The sequence below is a fragment of the Capra hircus genome, chromosome 14 (genome assembly GCF_001704415.2).
Source record: "Capra hircus breed San Clemente chromosome 14, ASM170441v1, whole genome shotgun sequence".
NCBI classification, from domain to species: domain Eukaryota; kingdom Metazoa; phylum Chordata; class Mammalia; order Artiodactyla; family Bovidae; genus Capra; species Capra hircus.
The window spans coordinates 8,551,251-8,575,299 of NC_030821.1; the positions used below are offsets into that span (position 1 = coordinate 8,551,251).

The 24,049-nt window shown below is 36.9% G+C and overlaps 1 protein-coding gene across 1 annotated transcript; it reads right to left on the reverse strand.

Moving 5' to 3' along the window:
• CALB1 (calbindin 1) lies at positions 1,954–23,806 on the reverse strand. Its single transcript, XM_005689251.3, has 11 exons — positions 23,482–23,806; positions 22,880–22,956; positions 18,687–18,761; positions 9,668–9,751; positions 9,507–9,563; positions 5,999–6,076; positions 5,191–5,246; positions 5,062–5,101; positions 4,881–4,934; positions 3,957–4,028; positions 1,954–3,617 (listed from the first exon to the last, which is right to left on the reverse strand). The coding sequence occupies exons 1-11, from the start codon at positions 23,558–23,560 to the stop codon at positions 3,504–3,506; spliced, it is 786 nt and encodes a 261-aa protein (XP_005689308.1). The 5' UTR covers positions 23,561–23,806; the 3' UTR covers positions 1,954–3,503.

Below are 24,049 nucleotides of genomic sequence, written 5' to 3' on the forward strand. Positions count from 1 at the left end.
CCAGGGGATCTTCCTCACCCAGGGATCGAACATCCATCTCTTGCATCATCAGGCAAATTCTTTACCACTGAGCCACCTGGGAAGCCCATGAACTGTACATGCATTCAAATTTAGTAGATACTGCCAAATGGCTTTTCAAGGTCTTCACAACTTAGCTTCCCACCAAGCAGTGTGTAAACATGTTCACTGTGCCACAACCTCACCAATACTTGGCATTCAAAAATCTCTTTAACTTTAGCCTCTCTGGTGAGTGCATGATAGTATTCCACTTATTCTAATTTGATTTCTCCTGATTACTAATAACACTGATTATTTTATTTTTATTTTGGTTAGATATCCTTTTATTTGTGAAATGCCTGTTCAGCCTTAGTACACATTTTTATGTTGTGTTAAATATAAGCATTGTTTTCAGAAACAATGTTTATATATTTGTACCTTTGTCAGTGTTAACAAATCACTGAAGGAGGTCATCAAGTGCACTTGAGTACAGGTTGACCCAAGAGCTGAGTCCAGGCTCCTCACTCTCTCCTTCCTGGAATGTCCATTTGACCTACCCTTCCTACACCAGAGCTATTTCAGCCACGAGTAGGTAAGGTACTGTGAGACCACCTGGATTGAATGTGTGACTGAACCCAGGGTCAAGGCTCTATAGAAACTCTCAGATTCAGGTGGGTGAGTGTGGAGGTCTACTCACTTAACACCCAAGCCAAACCTTGTATGTCTATTTCCTTACTTACTAAAACAGCCACCTGCCAGTCTGGAGTGGCCTGCCTCTTTCCTAGGTCGCTCCATGCCCTCTGTGTACTGGGGCCAGTTTCAGGTCTCACCTGGGAAACTCTCAAGATTGTGAGCCAACACAAACACCTGTTCACATGCTGGTGTTTGGTTTTCAAGCTACAAGCAACTTTATTCTCTTAATAGCATATTTTTGAGAACAGAGTTCCTAATTTTAACAGAGTCCAAATTTTCAGTCTGCTTTTTCATAACTGGTTAAGGAATTTTTCCATGCTTGAAGTATTGGAGATATTCCCTTGCTGTCTGTGTACACTTCCCATTTAGACTTGTAACATAGTTGGAATGGATTTCGTGATATGAGGAAGGTGTTATACAAGCTACCTTACATTTGTTCTTTCAGATTCATTTTCCATTCTTCGTTCTGTTCTCTGCTCCAGGAGGCTGGCCTGTCACCTATATGTAATTGTGACTAATTTAGCTGAGTTGTAAGAATTTTCCCCCGGAGTGCTTACGAGTTAAAGTCCACCCTGATAGGCCAGGTGCTCAATTTGTGGCCCTTATAACTGTCAGCACTCTAGGAAGTTCCCTCAGACATCCTCCTATCAGAATTTTTGCTGTTGCTTTTCTTTCTTTTTCCTTGCTATTATTGTAAGAGCACCAAACCCGGTCTAGTTATGGTGTATACTTCGTAATAAACAGCTGTTCACCCACAGATGAAATGTAGGGAAATTCTGTATATTATTCCTATGCCTCTGGAGAACATCCTTCACAAAGAAATATTTGATTATGTTTGCTGAGATTTCTTTGTAAATCTTAATGTCAGAGACACCTATTAATTCAATGAGGCATCCCACAATTTGATGATAATGAGTTAAACAGGTTTACATTTATTTAAATGTCTTGTGCTGTGCTTAGTTGCTCAGTTGTGTCCAACTCTTTGCACCCCCATGGGCTGTATCCCACCAGGCTCCTCTGTCCATGGGGATTCTCCAGGCAAGAATACTGGAGTGGGTTGCCATTCTTCTCCAAGGGATCTTCCCAACCCAGGGATCAAACCCAGGTCTCCCCCACTGCAGGCAGATTTTTTACCATCTGAGCCACCAGGGAAGCCCATTAGATGTCTTAGGGTGTAATAATTTTGGTAACCTACATTTCCCATGGATTGATCATGGGTTATGTTTCACGACTTGAGGAAGAAAAGAAAAATACAAGACATTATTAAAGTTATTTCTGTTTTTATTTATTCTTAGTAGTTAAATTCAGCCTAAGACCAGTGCTTCCATTTACACACTAAGAGCAAAGCCAGTCTACCACTGAAATCACATGACAAATTTTATGTTTTGGCAATCTCTTTTCTGTTCATTCTTGAGGGAAAGAAATTCCTATCTTTTTGTTATTTATATGAATTGAGGAGATCAGTGCTGAATTTATAGAATGGCAACATTCAAAGTGACCCAGAACCATTAACTCTTTGGTAGTAACTAAATTTCAGAGACACATCTCTCATAGTTCCCTGCTTCACAATCAAAAACTGAGAAATCACAAAGCATTACATGTCAACTATAACCAGTATAGTATATTCTAGCTACAAATATATGAAACTGTGGCTTGAATGTGTGTCAAGAGAATGTTTTAGAATTACCCTTCTAAATAAGATAAATGGCTGCATTAGCATTTCTTTTCAGATGTTCTTTTTAACTCATTTGAAACTATCTGCAGATAGAAATAGAACGAGTTTGAATGCTGATCTCAATATGAAATACAGAATTCACAGAATAGACAAAATTGTTGATGTAGCATTCAATAATCAGGGTGCTATGAATTTTACATTAAAATTCACTTATGTAGTAAAAATAGAGCTGTCATAGCTAGAAAAAATTATTTTCAGAGACAGCAGTTACCCTGGGTGGAAAAGAACAGTTCTACATAGAAAGAAAATCCAAGAAGTATGCGAAGTGAACACCAGGATACTTGATATATATAATCTAATCAGATAGTACATAGACTATGACATAAAACAGCAGTTTCCTAGAATAATTATAGGCTGCAAGACATGAAACCAGTTAGAAAACGGGTTGAGGTCCTACTCTTTGACAGTAGACTTATAAATACAAATGTAGAATTAGGTAGATCTATGCATTGTCTGCTTTTCCTTGTCATCAAATCAACGTGAACCAGTAGACTGATAAGAATTCAAGCAGTAGATGTATTGCTGATTCACTATATCTTGCCCAGGGAAGTGAGACTATTAACCTCACAGAGCCGCGATTAACTATGGATTGATAGTTTGGTATTTTAGATGCAAAGCACATTTCTTCTAATTGGAAATACAGCTTAGAACTATTTTGTTGGGCAGACTTCAGATTGTCTGAAATAAGAATGCTTAGCTTGTTATGTATAATCCTTCTATTCAATAGTGACAAACATCAGAGACTAGGATTTTAGAGACTAATCCTGGTGGATTTTTGAGGGAAATCTTGTCCAATGACATGTATGGAAGGAAGAATATGTTAGGTTATTTTTTTCTTTTAATTGGGTGTATTGACTGGCCTAAGCATAGACATCCTCCTTTTCAGTCATATGGTTACAAAAACTGTACATTACAAAGAGTATAGAAACAAACTGAAAAGAGTGTGCCACAGATCCTGGATAATTACCTATATGCAGTTAAATTTACAGATAGAAAAGAAAATACAGCCTACATCCTTATGGTGCACAATTACTTTTTAGATACAACGTATCACTAATAAGTATCATGGTCATCAACCCTAGTTGTCACCAGCAGAGAGAATGAGAGCGAGATCCGTTCGGTATAGCTTCCCTCCATCCGATAAAGCCATTATACTTTTCTTGTATGTTGGAATATTATTAATATCCAGATCCTAAATAGGACATAGATGGTATTACAATCCAGTTAAACATCGAGGTGAATTAACCACTGTCAAGTAATAAAATATGAGACAAAACTGCTTGTTATACCAATCCATTAAGAAGAGTTGGATTAAATTCTTATACAAATGTGAATAAATCACAAGGTTGTTTTAAAATCTATTTATCACAGTTAAACACTGATTCAGACCAGTATGAAATCAAGTTAAGAACTGAAATCTACTTCTCCTCTATAAAGTTTTAAAGTAGATTCTCCAGAGTAGATGTGTGGTTGCATCTGGATGGATCCATCAAGTCTGCTTAAGAAGGAAATGGCAAGGTAACTAGATTACCTGTTTATTTTTCTCACACAGATCCTTCAGTAAAGCATCCAGTTCATTTTCATCTATGTATCCATTGCCATCCTGCAAGAGGGTTAATAAAACAGTATATAAGCAACCTCATCCACAAAAAATGCAAAGGCAGTGAAATGGAAATCATTGAAATCCTCAGAAAATCTACCTACTGCAAATTTGGCAGATACACTGACCTTGTAGGTCAGACCCTCAAATTTTGAACTGCTCCAAAGTTCCAAAACAGATACGAATTTCCTCTCATTTAGCACCTTACATTTGTAAAATGCTTCGAAATTTTCAAAGCCGTTTTACATTTACTATTTCCCTGCATGTTAACAATATCACTACCTCTCGTTGAAGTAAGAAATTAATCACAAATGTTTTGCTCGAGGGAGGACATAGGCATGGGGGAAGTATATTCCCGGCCTGTAATAGAGGCGGGCTGTTATCACATCAGCTGTACTAGGGCCTCCAGAGGACTGGCTTGGTCCACGAGGAAAGAAATGAGAAGAGATAGAGCATGTTAACTACTGACGTCATACACAACCTTTCCTCACACATGTGATCTCACTATCCCCTACGTGGGAGAATCCCCTCTGGATATTTTCATCTAGCCACCCTGCAGAGTGACTATTATTATCTCTTGGTTACAAATGAGGAAATTAAGGGTCAGAGGAGTTTGGTATCTTATTCACAGTTCACAGGAGATAAAATGTAGCATGGCATTTGAATCAAATTCGTCTAATTTGGGATATAACGTAATTCATTTCCTATGACAAGAATAAATTGGCTGAGTAATTTTAATAGCTCATGTTTCTTTAAATATAACCTTGAGTTTGAGGCTTTTTTTCCCTTTCTGAGCATTTTCCAAATTTTTCTAAAAAATCAAATTACAGATAAGAAACACTTTTTTTTTTTTACCTGATCGTATAACTCGAAAGCTTTATTGAACTCTTTCCCGCACATTTTGACTCCCTTGATGATAGAGAAGAGGGCAAAGATTAAAATGCTACAATTACATTTCATTGTACTTCCCTTGGCAGATATCCCACATTTTAACCTTTTGAGAAATATTATGTACAGTAGAGAAAAAGAGAAATACCTGAAATTTAAGAAGAAAGTTCTCCTGCACGGGTAGTAATCTTTTGAGAGAAAAACATTATATAACTGCATTAGATTTTTGACAAAGGTCAGCTTATAATGGTTTTATTTGCATAGCTCCTAAACTCACCTGGCCATCTCAGTTAATTCCAGCTTTCCATCATTATTTGAATCAAACAATTTCAGCTGAAAGACAGAAGGCATTATTTTGTATTGAAAAAAAATACCTGTTGCATAGAGAAGGAAATTCAAAATAAAGAAGTTTGAGTAATCAATTACCTATATAGATGGCAAAATTCTAGAAACTAGCATTTGTTAAAATTTCGGTGAAAAATTTCAGTTCTGTGACTTGTCAATTACCAAAGTTTATCACAACAACAGAAAATAGAGTAAGAGTGATCTTATGCTAGACTTCTGGAACATCATTGTTCATTTTTCTTGCAATACATGTATGTATTATATTTGCAATATCTTGCAAATATGTATATGTTTATATTTGCATATAAACCTGCAAATATGTATGTTTATATGTATCAAGATGTGGGAGATATGGTATCTGGCAGTACACATCCTGAAACTTTCCAAATAATAGTAGGAAAATAAATATTTAATTTGTTTTCCTCTTTTAGAGCATCAAAGAGTAAAGCAGATAATATGGCTAAATCCTTACAGAATAAATTTTTGAGTAAGTGATCTTTTGATAGCTGAAAATTACCTAACTCCACAAAAAAGGAAACGCTCATACACGGAGCCTTGAAGCTAGCCTTACAAGGCAGAAGCTTTGTAGGTATTTCACTTTTCAAGTGAAATGATACATGTGTGCATATGATGCCCACACCATGGTTTATTCATTTCATCCTGTGTAGTCTTGGGAATTAGCCAGAACACAGTAATATTTCATAGGCTCTTGGCTATAATCTTTTCAAGATCAGTCCTACCATTAGGTCTGTATATTCAGCTAGTTTTGTGTCATCAACAGTCTTGTTTGCTTTTTCCAGCAAGTCCTTTAGAAAGTTCTGTTAAGACAAAAAACAGATAAATTTCATCAATAACAATCTGCTTTCTTTACAGCCTGCCTTGAAATGGAACACCTCAGGAATACAAAGAAAGTTTCTTTTTGAGACTAGGACTGGATAAAAGGAGGACATTAGAAGAGAGGTCCTCTTGGCATTCCAGCAGGGATGCTGCCTTTGACAGGCGTGATATCTGCCTTTTACTGAGAACTGATCTGTCAGACCATGCTATGGTATGCTATGCTTTTATGATTTCAATTAAAAGAGAAGTTAGATTGTGCACCATGTAGGAATCAGAGTAAAAACTTATAAAGCCAGCCAGCCCAATGGATGCATTTCTTCCTAATGGTATCTTCACAGATACTCATGCTATTCTTCTCCAAGAAATAAGAAACACTGTGCGTGTGTGCGTGCTAAGTCATTTCAGGCGTGTCCGACTCTTTTGCAAGCCCATGGACTGTAGCCCGCCAGGCTCCTCTGTCCATGGGATTGATTCTCCAGGCAAGAATACTGGAGTGGGTTGCCATGCCCTCCTCCAGGGATTGATCCTGTGTCTCTCATGTCTCCTGCATTGGCAGGCATGTTCTTTGCTTATGAGCCACTTGGGAAGCCCAAGAAACAGAATGGACCCCCTTATACCTTTTTGATGTGAATGATTATTAGTATACAAGGTGGAGATCTACCCTTAATCTCAAGTGCATTTTCTGCCCTTGCAATCTGTATTTCCTTATCAGTGTATAGCCAGTATGAAGCATATTTCACTAGAGGCTGGATTAGCTTTTAGGTTTGATGCAGTCCAAAGCACCTTGGTTAGTGTTTCACCTGACTGTTCAAACTAAATTAGTTGGCTGCAGGCGTTACCTAATTCTTGAAGGATATGAATCACACCAAAGTAGAAATTAATATGGGAAAGATGCAAAAAAGATGATTATTAATTTGACAGTTGACATTTAGGAGTGATTTTAATTTTTTTACCAGAGAAATAAATCAAATAAAAGCTTTCAAAAGCTTGCCATATAAATGACAATGTAAGTACTTAAGAATATAATAGTTTTTCACTTTGTCTAGTGCTGTTCATTTGCAATTTCTTTATTTTTCAGAAAAATGAATTACTGCAATTATGGAAAACTGAGCTGATATGTTAAGACAATACCAAAGGATCGGGTTTCTTCAGGTTTGCTGTCATATATCTCCCTCCCAAATTTTCTAGTTCTGCTGGGATGATTTAACTTCATTATTTTCAATGAAGGAGACTTTTTCCTTATTATATTTCATAATTTTATTTTCACTTCAAACATTCCACTTAAAATTCAAAGTGAAGCATGGAAAATTCAAAGTTATCTGTTGGGGATGAATTTTATTTTTGAACCATATGAAGCTTTTGTCAGAGACTAATTGGGTTAAAAATCCTCATCAGAGACTAAAATGGTGGTCACAAAAATAGCCTGGGAGAAACTTCAGGACGCTGAGATTCAAAGTCATGTCTGAGAGCAAGCAATGTTTTACTCCATTATGGAATCTTAAAATTAGCTTTCTTGAAAGATCCATTAAAAAAGAATGCCAACTTATCTTCAAAATTCCCCAGAGAGAAGTACTTCTATTTAGAATCTCTTCTGAGAATAAAATTTAGAACAAAGAAGGTCAGTATTGGAAATGAGCTAAAGTTTCTTTATAAACTTGAAATGATTTTTAAAATAATTTTTTTGGTCCAGTAGAATAAAAACACAATAATTTAACTGTCACCTTGTGGGTTGCTGAATTACAAATTTGTGAAAAAAATAGTTTTTGGTGATTTCATGTGAAAAATGTTTACATTTCTAAGTGTTGTTAGTCCCACATGCTTTAACGATTTTGCAATTATACATGTGTGCTAAGGAGCTTCAGTCTTTGTGACCCTGTGGACTGTCACCTGCCAGGCTCCTCTGTCCATGGGATTCTCCAGGCAAGAATACTGGAGTGGGTTGCTGTGGCCTCCTCCAGGGGTCTTCCCGACCCAGGTATTGAACCCACATCTGAGTCTCCTGCATTGGCAGGCAGGTTCCTTACCACTAGTGCCACCTGGGAAGCCCTCGATTATACAAATACGTGTAACTCAAACAATGTTCAACTATGACCGGGAAACCATGTTTGATTTTCCTGTTTCCCTACAGAAGAGCAGAAGAGGTAACTCTTGGTGACTAAAGCTGAAAACTTTTGATATTGTGGGAAAGAAAATTATTGCTATTATCAGATATTCTGTGGCCAAAGCCAGGTTCTTTTCCCAAGCAGCTGAGTACTCTTGAAAAATTATCTAATTTCTCTGAATTTCAGTTTGTTTGTTTGTATAATGGGAATTATAATACCTCCTCTGCAAATTTTCTTTGAGGATTAAATGTTAAAATACATGTTAAGCCTAGTATTATGCCTGCCACATAACAGGTGCTCAATAATTATTAATTTGTTTCCCTTCTAGTTACTCTATATCCTAAAGATAGAGAAAATAGAGACTTTCAGACTGAGAAGTGTTGAGGTCAATTTAAAAAAATGAGGGAAAGATGGTTTTGTATTTCTGAAAGGCTAGTAAATTACTGAGTTCATGAATAATATAATTTATATTGTACCTGTATTTCACAAAACCTCTCAGATGCAACATCTTACTTGAGCCTCACAATAAATTGAAAGGTAAGTGTTATTACCCTCATATAAAGGAAGAAAAAGTGAGGCAGAATGATAAAGACATTTGTCCAGAGACAAGACTTGGTTTCAGATCTCTTTACCTTTTCCTTCCTATCTTCCTCCTCTCCTACCAGTTCCTATGTACGTTTCTGAGACACGAATTGATAAATTCATTTCCAAAGTTACAGTTTTTCAGAAGTTTGATTATAGTGGGACTTTGTAAGCCCGGGGCCTTGGAAGCAAACTAGTTCAGAGATCACAGCTCTATGTCCTGTTTCTGTGTAGACTTCAGTTCATCACTTAACTTCTCTTCACTTTTTTCCTTACTGTGGTAACATTAATCCCACAGTACTCACATAAAGATTAAATAAGACGTGTACAAAGTGCCTGGCATACAACTGGTGTCCAACAGTTGCTTCTTTATCTTTAAAGGGAAATCTATATAGTTGTTTAATCTATAAGATAAAATGTCAAATTTTAATGAAAATAACCTGACTTATTTGGCTTAGTATGCCATTATAAATCTCTCTCTCTATCATCTATCTATCCCTTATTAACAATTAGTACACACCACAGAAAATGTCAACTGCTGAACAGAATTTCAAAAGGTACTTGAAGTCTCTTTTTTGATGGGGTACTTTATTAACCATGTAGAAGACTGGATGAAAATGTGCCATTGCTTAACATTAGTTTCTTTTGTGGGAAGTTTTTTTTTAAAAACCACGGAATTCATAATTGTATTTGAAAGGGGAAAATGTACACATTTTTCTTTGCTTACCTTAAGCTCCTCAGTTTCTATGAAGCCACTGTGATCAGTATCATATTTTCTCCATGTCTGTAAATAATTTTGGATAAGGAAGACCAAACACATTAGAAAAGGTCATAATTCCCCTACTTTCAGATATCTGAAGATTTCACTCAGTGACAGGTTTCCTATACCTTCATGAATTCCTCACAGGACTTTAGCTGCTGGCATCGGAAAAGCAGCAGGAAGTTCTCTTCCGTGGGTAACACATGAGCCAACTGGAAAAGATCGAAGAAGCTGGTGTGAGGAGCTCGAAAGCAAGTCTCTCTCATTTCCTGCTCTTAGTTGTGCTTGGCCATGATTTTATTACCCAGAAAACTAGGAGAGGAGAAACATAGCAATCGATTTTCCCTTTCGGATACTTTGTCCCTACAAAGTGCCATCGTGTTTTGCAGCGCTTGCTGCCCTTTGAGGGACCGGTTCTCAGGTCAGGGAGGAGGCTGCAGCAAGCATGCCTGGGGAGCGCAGGGAAGGGTGGCTGACACTGCTGTCTGCTAGACACACAGGCAGACTCATGCCGGTGGCTCGACCCCTGCATCTTTCCTATGCCCCAGATCAGGTCTTTTCCTGTGAGGGCCCAGAAGATGGCACACGTGGGGCCATGCATTTCATAAAAGAAGCAGCTGAGAGATATGAATGTAGCAGGGAGCACAGAAGGCAAGAAATGAATTCTGAAAGTCGGAGGAGAAAGCTTATTAAGAGATGCAATGGAATATAAACTCAGGCCAATTGTAAAACAAGAGAAAGAGAGATGGAAAAAGACACTTTACAGTGAACAGTGGAAACTGAATGGTAACAGGGAATATCAGTTCTCAAATGTTTGGTGTCTGCTAAAAGGACATCTGTTGCTTGAGTCCAGGGCTTAAATTTTATTTGATGATCTCCCTTGAGTGATCCGCTGACATTTCTCCTAAGATCTCATTTTGTAACTTCAATGCTCCTTTTTTTTTTTTTTTTTTTGGTGGAAAGAAGGACTCCAGATCCCATTTTATGACGAATACAATCTATCTATTGTGCGCAGGGAGGGCGGGAGCTGGACTGATGGCCTAATGAAGGTGTATGCTCTATTCCTGGGCAGCTGCTAATTAGCTGTGGTCCGCAGCAACTCCCTCAGCCGTTTCTGGAACTTAGCGTGCTCATCACTTAAAATGAGGAGTGGAAATAGAAACCAGTGTCTCTTAAATGTATTTGGTTCAAAATGACTTTGAGAAGCTGTTAGAATTACTGCATTTTCACCATTAAAGAATGAACCTACAATACTATATTTCATCTAATTCCCAGAAGTTGATGAATCCCCTGAAGTACAGGCATGGACCCTCATCTGGGAATTTTAAACTAAAAAACCCATGGTCTAGATTAACCTCTAGGTCAGCATAAATCCCAAAAGTCTACCAAATTATAGAACAGACTCTCACATTAAAAATATATATATATTGTCCTTTTAGGTCCATTAAAAAATTTCATGCTTGGGGCTGGTGCATGGGGATGACCCAGAGAGATGTTGTGGGGAGGGAGGTGGGAGGGGCGTTCATGTTTGGGAACGCATGTAAGAATTAAAGATTTTAAAATTAAAAAAAAAAACACACAAGTAAACAACAACTACAACAAAAAATAAATAAATATAAAATGTATCATTCTATCTTATATGCAGGTAACCTCAGCTTCTTTATGCTGTATATGTCCTTTAACTTATCTTATTTTTAGATCTTTGAAATAATATTTCAAATTAGAATCATTCAGGCACTAATAATGGGATGAAACGAAGGGGCAGAGCCAGATATCTTATTATGTTTAGTATGACTATCAGAAAACATTTTCTTATTTCCAAAGGTCAATAGAATGGTTATGCATTAATGTAAGCATTAATTTAGGAAACAGGAAATAGCCAATGCCAGCTCTTTCTTTATTGGTATGTAAATTGGCAGATACCCCTTTGTAAGCTTTTGGTAGACCTACCCATAGCCCACCCATTTCAGGAGGGTAAAGACTATTCTTTGTCTGCATCCCCTGAATACTTAGTGTGATACTCAACATGTTAGGTGCTTGACATAAATGTTTGGATTTGGTTAATAATTTTACTTCATTAAAAGTACCTACTTAACATGATTTGTAATGAGCATATATTTTTTATCTTCGTTGTGATTTTCTATATTGCTTGGATTTTCAAAATTACTGTACATTTTTTTGAACAAAATAATAATTTTTCTTTAAAAATCTACTTATCAAAACCCACCAAATAGATAAAAACAGAAAAACTAAAATACTGAACTAACAAGCAATGACCACATGTAAAATTAGGGAAATGTTTAACCTCTTTTGTTTCAAAAATTAAACTTTACATAACTTGCATGAAGTTCACAGGTCTCTAAGAATGTCTAATATAAAGATGGTAAAATTGCTCTTCATGTTTAGTATAAATGTATATTTCTTCACCCCTGCTATTTTGCTCCTACTTGGTTTAATTATAATAAAATACATATTATATCTACATGCAACACAGTCAACCTTTCAATTTAATTGAAATGTTAAATTCAATACAGTACCATCATATTTTATAGACGTTAGCAATGAGTCTTAAACACATAAAACACTGTCATAAGACAAACCAGCCACTAAGAAAGAAGTAAGTATGTGTGGATAAGATGTGGCTATGTGTTCAGTTGCTACGTTGTGTCTGACGCTCTGCAATCCCATGGACTGTTGCCCTCCAGGCTCTTCATGGGAGTCTCCAGGCAAGAATACTGGAGTGGGTTGCCATTTCCTTCTTCAGGGGATTTTCCCAACCCAGGGATCGAACCCTGGTCTCCCCCATTGCAGGCAGACTCTTTACTGACTGAGCTATGAGGGAAGCCCCTTCACAACAAACAAATAACACAACAAATCATCTTTTTTTTAACATATTTTTTGCCACGTCATGTGGTTTGTGGGATCTTAGTTCCTGGACCAGGGATTGAACCCAGACCCTTGGCAGTGAAAGCACCTAGTCCTAATCAATGGACCACTAGGGAAAGCATATGAATCAATATGAAAATTTCAGAGCTGGGTGCCAAAACTCTCCAGCTGTTGATTCTAAGACCATATCTACAATGTGACTGAGGTCTTTTATAGAAGCTGTTAAGTAGGGCTGTTGTTGCCTCTCTTTTGCTAAGTCAATCTTGTCAACAGGAGTAGCCTGTATTACTTGTTCCAAGATTATTGGTGATTTCTTAATTTTCAGTCCACCAGCCTGCTTTTTTATAAACTCTCAAAACTTTATTATGAGTTGGAGAAGAGAGTTAAGAAAAGCAGAGAAATGAATGGAAGTCAGATAAGTGTGGCTACTAGGAGAATCTTTCAAAGCTTCATTTATGAAAATCGCTTGCTTGTCCCTGAGAGTGGGGAGGCAAAGATTTCTCTCTACTTGCCTGGCTTCTGTTTCAGTCTCTGAACATCTTGAGGAAAGGGTCTGTGACTTAATTAATGTTTTTTTGCCTGGCACCTGCAAGAATTTCCATAGATATTTTACTCAACCAATGAATGAAGGCAGTTGACTATCCAGGGTCAGCGTAGGCTGCAAGAATTCAAATAGCTTGCTACTAAGCTGTGGACAGGGGTTGGAGTGGCCGCTGTGACTGCCATCCACAGTTCTCTTTAGGTGCTAGGAATGTTGTCGTGGTCTCAGCTGTCAGGTCTCTTTGGGAGATTACCTGGGCTGACGAGAGCTATGTTCCCAAGATGCACATAGGGATATAAAACCTAGCTCTCTCACTCAAAACTTGGGACATCTCCCAAAGTTTGTCCCAGTTCAGAGCTCACTGTAGGGTCAGCTAAAGTTGAGACTGTTTCATAGCCCAACGTCTTGCTCTGCCCAGCTTTGTTCTTTTATTTCCCTCGGATAGGCACTGATTCCAAGAGCACTTCTTAATAAACTTCCTCATTGCTTCTCTTCAACTCAGATATGGTCCCCAAAGGAACCAACCTATCCCAGGACAGGGATCTTTACCACCTCTCTTCTATTACTAGCCATAATATGGAGCTCTTGATTATGTTTTGGATCAGGTTGAAATCCCTTGCTGTGGCTCACGTGGCCGTGATTCAGAACCTATGAGGCACTGGACTGCATGCTGGGGATTCATAGTCACTGACAGTAAGAACTTTACAGGGAGGCAGATAATTAAAAATTTTGTTTCAGACAATTTCAAAGCAAGAGATAACTACAGTGGTAAAGCTACCTGCTAGGTGCTGGGAGAAGACATGTGAAGGACAACTTTACAAGAAATATAAATGACTGAGGTATATCTTTTAAAGCATACACACAAAGCTTAATTTTTGAAGACAATTTTGGTGCATGTTAGATTCTTTCAACACATATTAGTAAAACATTCACTTTCTTGGTTTGGAAGCCAAAGAAATATTTTTCTAGCCAATGAGAGGTGAGTCTAGGAAATTAGGAAATTTAAAAGGCAAATAATCTTTTCACACAAATTAAAGGCTAGTTGAATTTAATAATTTGAATTTGACAAGTTATAAGAATGGGAAAAAGACTGACATTAAGAAAAATGGCATAGATTTTCTAATGAAATATTTTTATTTCTAATAATACTAGCAAGTACATTTACTTAGTTTTTATAGTGTACCAGGGCTTATCTATTTTAACATGTGTTATCTGATGTTGATATTCATATGTCATCTGTGTTCACAACCAAGGAAACAGAGGCTCAGAGAAGGGAAATGACCTGCTATCACATAGCTTACAGTTGGAGCCAGATTTGAAGTCAGTCTGACATTTTGATTTTGAGACTCTTGTCCTTTAACTATCACCCTCCATTAAAATCTTCAGTCTTAATAAACTATTTTAAAAATCTATCAAGAATGGAGTTCTAAATCAGATTTTATTGTCAGTCATTTCCCCAAACTCTGAGGTAGAAAACTGTGTATGCTTAGTCGCTCAGGCTTGTCCAATTCTTCCCAACCCCATGGACTGTAGCCCTCCAGGCTCCTCTGTCCTTGGAATTTTCCAGGCAAGAATACTGGAGTGGGTTGCCATTTCCTCCTCCAGGGTATATTCCTGACCCAGGGATTGAACCCTCATCTCCTGCAAGCCTCCTGCATTGCAGGGGAATTTTTTTACCACTGAATCACCAGGAAAGCCTGAGGTAGAAAACTAGTTTACTATTTTAAAAATTACATTTATTATGGTTAAATTTATATGCTCAAATCCCACTATCAAGAAAAGAAGGAAAGTCTAGAAAAATGTCTGCTTCCCTGGGAGAGTTATTACAATTTTACAACTGAAATAGCTTTCAGATCTATTTTTTCCAGTGGATGCACTGACCTGGACAAATAGACACAGTAAAACTCGAGAGGACGCTATTTTCTCACACAGTGCTCAAGCAATCAGGTGAAAAGTTTGCAGATTTGACATCCAGCTAAGGGAAACATCTATACTTAATGTGAGCACCAGAGAAGGAATTTCTATTATCTGCTAAATCATTCAGTCTCCCTCTTTGACTATTTTAATCAATCTTCTCTGCAATAGAGCTATTAGTCTGAATAAATTTAGAACATTTGACTGCCATGGTATTTGTTAAATTATCTCAGAATTTCAGAGTTCCTGTTTTGAGTTTGTATCAACAATCTCTTTATTATCAAGCTGTATTTGTGTGAATTTGAAAATCTATTTAAAAGACATGAAACCTAAAAGTTCACAAGAAAGCATATTTGTACATTGCCCTTCTTGTTACATGTTTTCACATGTCTAGGTAGTAACAGCATGTTGTTGAAAAGTGTCAGTCAACTTCGTTAAAACAGAAGTTTGAAAGTTAACCACTATATTTTCTGATTTTTTGAACAACACATTTCAATTAGAGCCAAGTCAGTTTGACCTGGAAAGCAGACTACCACATAAATACCATTTGGTTTATTTGGATTAGATTTTGAGGAGCCCCTGAATAACACCTACTAAGTGGGCAATACATAAGCAAATCAAATCTCTTTTCCCTTTGAACATGAAAGTTGCGTATACTTGATGTGAGTTGATGGGAATCTGTAAACTATTATAAATTTTGGAAAACCTGGTTTTTTTTTTTATTCCTTCAAAGCTGGCTGAAATTTGTGTATTTATGTTCCATGTTATACATAGGATTTCTTAGCAAGTGATATATGTCAGATTGGAAAACAGAAAGGATGAACTTGATTTAATACAACTTACTGGTGACACTAGAGGGCACATTACAAATTCAGGCGTTCCCCACTCTCCTCCATTTTGTATATGTAATCTGTAGCTTTCAGTTCCTTTTTTCCAATGATTTTTCGGAATCTCTCCTTTTTTCTTATCCCTCCTCCTTAACCAGGTTAAGTACAATCAACCTGCACGTGAACGACAGCAGCAATCTCTTCCCTGTTCCCCCATTCTCTCCTCGTTTCTCCAAGTACGGACCCTCCTCACTTTCTTCTGTGTCTTGGCTGATAACTCTGATTAACAAAAAGAATTCTGGAATCAGAGTCAGATCTAGACCTGTATAAATGTTCTGTCACTCCTTGCCAGTGGGACCTTAGACACATCATTCAACCTTTCTGAGCTTCAATTTCTTTACCCTTTAAGTGAGAAACCTTGGCTAGCTTTTCTTCTGGGTCCCATGCAACAAAAAGTTCCATGTCCTGGAATAATTAAATTTTCTAATTAAGTCTTATGTGTTTCACTTCTTTCAAACTCTTTCTGCTTTCACTGATTGAATGAGTGAGTGAGTGAAGTCTCTCAGTCGTGTCTGACTCTTTGTAGCCTCCTGGACTGTAGCCTACCAGGATCCTCCATCCATGGGATTTTCCAGGCAAGAGAACTGGAGTGGGTTGCCATTTCCTTCTCCAGGGGATCTTCCCAACCCAGGGGTCGAACCCAGGTCTCCTGCATTGCAGGCAGATGCTTTACCCTCTAAGCCACCAGGGAAGTCCTTTCACTGATTGAAAGTTCTTCCCAAATCATGTTTCAAGTGATTGGGTCAAATAACTTCTCTTTACTTTGTGCATCCCTGTTCAACCAGGCTAAATTTAAGCCTTGCCATAAGTAACCAATAAACTGAAGCTTGAAAATATTTTCTTTTAATGCAGAAAACATGTGGCTTATTAATTGCAAAAAAAAAAAAAGGGCTGAGTGGTTTAGAGGAAAGTGGCTGAAATTCTACTTAAGTTACAGCTTTCCTCAACTATAAATTTATTTTATTTTGTTATTATGAGGATCAAATGAGATCACATGTTTGAAAACACTCCATAATTGTGTGCGTGTTCAGTCCCCTCAGTCGTGTCCAACCCTTAGCCCTGGACTATAGCCCTCCAGAGTCCTCTGTCCATGGGATTCTCCAGGCAAGAATACTGGAGTGGGTTCCATGATTGTGTAATGTCATACAAATAAATGAAAATTCTCTTTCTTACTGTTATTGCTATAAAAGTTCCTCAAGTCTTCATTTCAGTCTTCATTAACTTCTTCATTCTCTTCTGTTAACTATTTCTATCTTTCCTCACACAGAAATCCTTTTCTTTCATGTAACAGTTTCTTTCCCAAACTTCTGTGGAAATTCCTTACATCAAATCTCTAGGAAAATGTATCTGGTAATAACTCCTAGCTTCTCATTCAAATTAGACCTCAAATAATACTTCATCAATGACCATCCCATATAATATACAGTAAAATATAGATTCAAAATAGCTTTTTTCATCTAATCCTTTTAAAAATATAGAATCTATGTGAATCAGTTCCATGCTTTTTGTGGTATTGTTAACAACCTAGGGTCACAGAAGAAATTAAAAATAGCTGAGCCCATTGGAGTCCTTAAGGTTAAATACATTAAATACAAGATGACAGTCTTTCCTGTACTAGAATTATAAAGTATGCCAAACTCTCAAATAGCCACATCTATAATTTCACTGATTTCAGAATTTCTGACTATTTTTGAATAACTAGATTTATGTCATGTCATTTATGTTCATTTCAATGTTATTTCTTATCCTTGATGATTCACATTTTGATTAGTTGGCTTCTGTGTCAATCTATAAGTCCCATTACTATTAATTCATCTATTTATATAGTAATGAGTTATGCATAGGCAAAGGGAAAAGTGTATGCTCCAGGGAAATATTTTAATTACAAAGATAATAATAGTATGTCCTTCTTTAACTCTATTTGTAGTAGCTGTTTAAAAATAAGTATATTTCACATTGACATCACTGGTGTCCTATAACATCAATTTTTGAAAACCAGGTTAGTTCTCTGAATCAAAGGTAAATTATGACTAAGAATACTTCACAATCTAATACACTAAGAACATTACATAAAGAACATAATTATGTCTATTATTTGATATATTTTAAACTATGACCTTATTAATTTTTCTGGACAAAGTTATCCACTCAATTTCTCTAATTGGTTGCAGAGATAAAGAAAGTAGCTAAGACATTAGATTTTATAAAAGTAAAAGTACTGTTTCACATATCTGAAGAATGCAAAAGAGTTAATGTATAGTCAAAGTTTTGCTGCCTTGATTCATAGACAGAAAAGTTGTCCTCACTAGGAAAAGATAAGATTTGACACTGAAGTTTCAGCTTTTTAAGAGTCAAAAGAAACACCTACACATCATAAAATACTCACTTTAAGTTCTTGTGTTTTTACATGGCCAACTGGCAATTTAAAATGGAACTTCAGAAAACAAGATGCAACTTTTTGCCATGATATCATCTTTAGGGCCTGCAAATAGTTCATTTTATTTTCTAACAGAAAAGTCTACACTATTAATAAGAAATACCAGTGAACCGTGTTCTTAGTTAGCGTTTTATTGAACTGAGGCTGGTAAGGTAATGGGATGAGTACTCATCCAGAAGTTGCGAACTTGAGTCTCTAACTGCACCAAGGCCAGCAGACAGTTGCATAGCCAGAGACAAATCATTTGACTTCTTTAGGTCTTAGTTTCGTAATATATTAAATTTTGGCTTGGATTATGAAAATTCTTAGGTCTGTTGCACTTCTGAGCAGTTTTTGATTTTATATCTCTGAACAAAAGACAGCATGTTACTTAAGTAAAATAAGCCTCTTAGAACAGGTTTTGCCTATCATGTTTGAGTTGAATACAACTCCAAAAAGCTCACTTATTAAAACCATATGAGAACAATGCATAAATTCCTTACCTCTACAATTCCTATTTTTCCATCATCTCTTTGTCCATACTGATCCACAAAAGTTTTCATCTCAGGTGATAACTCCTAAAATTATAACAAGCCAGGTAAGAAGAAGGTTTTTTAAAAAAACATACAAACAGTATGCTTGTTATCATGTTAATAACTTGTTACAAAGAAAAACTGGAATTAGAACCATTTAGAATTATGCATATTGATTAACTTTTTCATGAAAATTAGGATATAACTGATGTACCAGTTTTACTCATTTGAAGTGAAAGACATAATTTCTGAATCAGTCATTATGATTTATCTTCTATTATTAGTACTGAGAATATGTTATCCTTTAAAAATGTAGTCAGAATTATTCTGTTCATAACCTTTAGTGAATTTAAATATAGTGATCCTCATGAATGCACCTTAACATTACTTGCTTCAGGGAAGATTATTTTATATTGCTGCACTAATTATCCTATAACATTTTCCTTATTATAACATGCTTTATCCATGGAAGTTAATATTGTGTTTTCAATTTGGACAAGCAAATGTGAATGTTCAAAAGCAACTCATTTCTAAACAAAAAAAGTTTCCAGTGTGGATGAAGCTGGAAATGTTCTTACAAATTAAAGAAAAATTTGTGTCAAATTAACAGAAATGACTTGACCAATTTGTACTTTCATTAAAAATACGCAATACTGATGACCTTAGTTTGGATTACTGATTGTATATGCTAAAGATCTTTGTTTCCAAGAGTAATTTAGGGAGTAGTTCTCCAGTGTTTCCTTGTTTCCATTTTCTACCAAGAGGATGTTCTCATTTCCATTTAGTTACGTACAGAAGATATATTGAAGAGGGACAAAGTGAAAGCTTTCATCTCGTTTGACTTATCTTTTTCAATCTATTTTATTGCTTACATAACCTCTTCACATATTGACAGAATAGATAGCTCTGAACTGTAAACTAATGACCTGAACATAGATAGAACTAGTATTCAGGAAGTTGGATTTTATACCCTTGGGTCTTCGACATAGCCCATTTAAAATAGCCCTATTGCATTAACTGAAGCTGATGTAAAATAGGTCAGCCTTTATGAATGTCCTATTCTGTGCCCTTGGAAAAGTAAATTAAGGTTTCAGTTTTTATCATAACTAAGAAGATGGTGATAGTATCTATCACACACATTTGCTCTAGGGATAAATAGCTTAATAGAGTTTGAGGACTGTACTAAGGCTGAATATTATTATTATTAGTGTTAAAAAATCCTACTTTGGTTAAAGGTAAATTTCTTTAATAGACGGTAACAAATAGTAATTAAACAGCTTAAAATAGCCTTAAAAAACCTCTTCCAATATGGATTAATTTCAACTTACCTTTATTACCTTAAACAGTGTAAAACATAATTACAATGATAATGATAATAAGTTAAAGCTTTATAAAAAATAAATGTAAACTTAAAGACTATTTAGTGGAAAATGCTAGTTCTGAAAGTATATTAAGTTATGATATTTCATTAATGTTGTATTCACCTATAGTTAATATTAGTGAAACTTTGAAATTTCACATTATTAATATGCTAAGCCAAATAATTTTTCCATTAATACAGTAAAATCTGTTATCATATTGCTAGAAATGCAAAGAAACCTGGTTTATAAGTTCAACCTTTAAGTTCTAAAAAAAAGAGAGAAGAAAAAATAGATAAAAATTGATTTAATACAGTGAGGCCAGTAGTGAAATATTTGTCTAGTACATGAATGTTTCAATTCATATCTTGATTTAGATTTTAACTATTCAAACCTATATTACAATAATCAAGCTGTTAAGCAACTTGATATAATCCTGAACCTGTGCTCAGATTTGGTGTTATTGGATTATAATCCAACAATAACATCTTCCAATATTCTAAGATTGGAAACATACAGTAGAAAAAAATAATTAAGATCTAAAATTTTAAAAAGACTAAGATGAAGTCATTGTTTACAAAAAGTATATATATTAAAATGAGAAGAGGAAAAGAAATATCTGAAAACATGTATAGAGTTTCTAAATATCTGAATTTCTAAGCTGAAAATAAATATTAAAATTACTTATTAGAAAATTAAAATATAATCATTTAGCTGCTGGAAACATCTTTAAAGGTTTTAATTAGAAGTTTTATGGTAAGTAAGATTTCCCAACCAGATATTTTAAATATATATATTTTAACTGTAGAAGAAAATGTTTTGTATTATTAGTCAAAGATACATAGATCTATAATGATAGTATTGCATGAATTTATGTACATGGTAATGTATAAGATGGTATGGAGAGAGTATATAAAACATTTTCAATTTTATTTGATCCCATCCTATTACACTTTCAAATTTATGTAATATCAAATCTGGATAAAACAATTCCCAGAGTGTCCTGTGCCTGCTCAGTTGTGTCTGACTCTTTGTGACCCCATGGACTGTAGCCCACCAGACTCCTCTGTCCATGGAATTCTCCAGGCAAGAATACTGGAGTGGGTTGCTATTTCCTTCTCCAGGGTATATTCCTGACCCAGGGTCCCAGAGTGCTCTCTGGTTTTAAATCAGTTTGATTTAAATCATTGAATTTTAGCAACTGATAGCTTTTAATGCATTATAAATCATTTTAGTGTCCTCTGGCATTCTTTTGGAGCTTTCCTGATAGCTCAGCTGGTAAAGAATCCACCTGCAGCAGTGCAGAAGACCCCTGTTCAAATTCCTGGGTTGGGAAGATCCCCTGGAGAAGGGATAGGCTATCCACTCCAGTATTCTTGGGCTTCCCTGGTGGCTCAGATGGTAAAGAATCTGACTGCAATGCAGGAAACCTGGGTTCAATCCCTGGGTCAGGAAGATCCCCTGGAGGAGGGCACAGCAACCCATTCCAGTATTCTTGCCTGGAGAATCCCATGGACAGAAGAGCCTGGAGGGCTAGGCGTTCTTTTGATATGTTGTACAGAGATATGTGCCACACAATTTTCAATTTAGATAGAACAAAAAGGTGATTATTAGTGAATTATATGTATAGATATATATATGTATGGCCATACTTCTCAGGCTTGTCCAATTTTTTGTGATCCTGTGGACCACAGCCCACCAGGCTCCTCTGTCCAAGGGTTTCTCCAGGCAAGAATACTGGAGTGGGTTGCCATCCCCTTCTCCAGGGGATTTTTCTGACCCAGGGATCGAAACCAGGTCTCCTGCATTGCAGGCAGATTCTTTACCATCTGAGCCACCAGAGAAGCCCATTTATGTATACTATTATGTGTATAACTCAGTGCTGGAGGTGATGATTTGCTAAAAGCTCACACAATTGTATTTTCCTCTAAAGATATATCTTTGTATCTTCATATATATATGTATATATACAATGTAAAATCTCTATGCTGACAATATATATTCTTAACAGGCTAATTTATGCCAAAAGGAAGCTATTCATAATTAGTAAAAATTAACTGATAGCTTAAATTACAAATATAGCTAATTTTCAAAATGCCACTAATTGCTTCCCATTAGAGAATCACTTTGCTTGTTTAAAATGTGTGAAGTTCTTAAAATTACTTTTTACATCTCTAACTTTTGATTTTCTTCCTCACAACAGAAATGAACCCCCTTTTGGCTAAATTTCCTGCTCATTATTATGTTGCAAAGTTGTACAAATTTCCCCCAGTGAGGAAGGACATTTTCTCCTCACTCCAACCACATCAACATTACAAGAATAATAACTGGCAATAATTGGCAATAGAATGAGAGAGCCATAATCTACAGATTGGTTTCCTGACCTCCAAGGGATAGAAATGTATTTCTACTGGTTTACTTTTCAGGCTATTAAAGAGAGGTTAAAAATTACCTAACTGAACTCAATAGAAGAGGTGGTGATCTGCTAACAGGTCTCACCCACACTTTCCTTTTAAGTACTATTAAAATACAAATATACAATCTTTTAAAAGCTCTGATTTCATATTGTAAGGCTTTTTCCCTTTAAGGAATTTCTCTTTCTCTCTCTCCTTTGTCTCTGCGTCTCCCCCTCCTTCTCCCTCTCTTTATCCCTACGCAATTTCAAAAGGCACTCTTTCTCCCCTTCTCAGTAAATAAATGTTTACGTTCCCAGAAACCATTTGATTTCGCTAGCTCTTTATGAGAACGCTAGAATATTTATTTAAAGACAAAGGTCTCTTTCCTCCCTTGCAAACTTCAACCTACCAAACCAGCCTTCTTCCGCGCCTGCTGGAGCTCCTGAATCAAGTTCTGAAGCTCCTTTCCTTCCAGGTAACCACTTCCTGTAAAGACAAAGAAGCACCCAGTTGTCAGACATTTCACTCAAGTTTCTTCCCCGTTCAATGTCCACAATGGCTATTTTCCGGCCACTGGAGAGGTCCCATCTTGGCCTTAATATTGATTATTGATTAACCCGCAAAAGATACACGACAGGGCAGTGGTCCCCTCCTGGGAGAGACCCACTAAGGGCAAAGGAGGATGGTTGGGTTGATGAGTGTAGCCATAGAAACTTTGCAGGGTAGGGTCTCTCTCGCTGTCGCTACACTTCACCCCAACCCCCCACCTTCTATTTGTATCATCCTTGGAGAGAGAGAGAGAGAGGAAAAAAAAAAAAACTTTCAAGGTTTTGGGATAACATAGAAACAACACATAAACTTTAAAGTTCATGGTTGGCAGCCAACTGGAGAGAGATTAGGGAGATGGGGAAAGAAGCAAAGAAAAGAAGGATAATCGGATCAGGACGCTCAAGGAAGGGAAAAGAGTGGGACAAGGTTCTTCAAGCAGTTAAAAAGATAAAAGATAATCACCGTCAGCGTCGAAATGAAGCCAGATCTCAAAAAACTGTGAGGCTGTGATCAGAGATGATTGCAGGTGGGATTCTGCCATCGTAGAGCGGAGTGGGTGGTCTGCGTGGAGTATGCGCGTGTCAGCGCTGAAGTGGGGTGAGAACCTCAGGGTATAGATGCGCGTGTGTCTGTGCACGTGCGCGAGTGTGGACGTCTGTGTGTGTGTGTAAGAAGAAATCCCGGGCTGCAGGAGAAGGAAACGCAGGGCGCCGGCGCCGCCAGTCGCTGTCCTCGGTGCTGCTCGGCTCAGGCGTCCCCGGGAGTCCTGTGCGCCGGGGCTCCCGCTCTCCGTATTTATCTCGCCGTCGGGCCGGGCCACGCCTGCCCCGGCCTCCCATCCCTCAATCCCGCCTCTTGCTCGCAGCAACCTTCCACCCCTCCCTTCCCGTCTCCTCTCCTCCCAGGAAAGCGAGCTGGAGCACTAGCTGTGAAGTGCAGAAAGCAGCAGGTGGTGGGAAATCCTTAGCTTAGAGACAGGTTGCGGAAAACATTCATTTCCCTCCACATTCTCATGTCCGAAAGGGATCTT

Bases quoted from the DNA above. Each gene is read 5' to 3' on its own strand.
- CALB1 (XM_005689251.3), bottom strand. From the start codon at position 23,560: ATGGCAGAATCCCACCTGCAATCATCTCTGATCACAGCCTCACAGTTT. The intron at 18,762-22,879 runs GTAGGTTGAAGT...TTATAATTTTAG, and splicing joins CGCGGAAGAAGGCTGGTTTG to GAGTTATCACCTGAGATGAA. The intron at 6,077-9,506 runs GTAAGCAAAGAA...TTGTCTTAACAG, and splicing joins TAGAAACTGAGGAGCTTAAG to AACTTTCTAAAGGACTTGCT.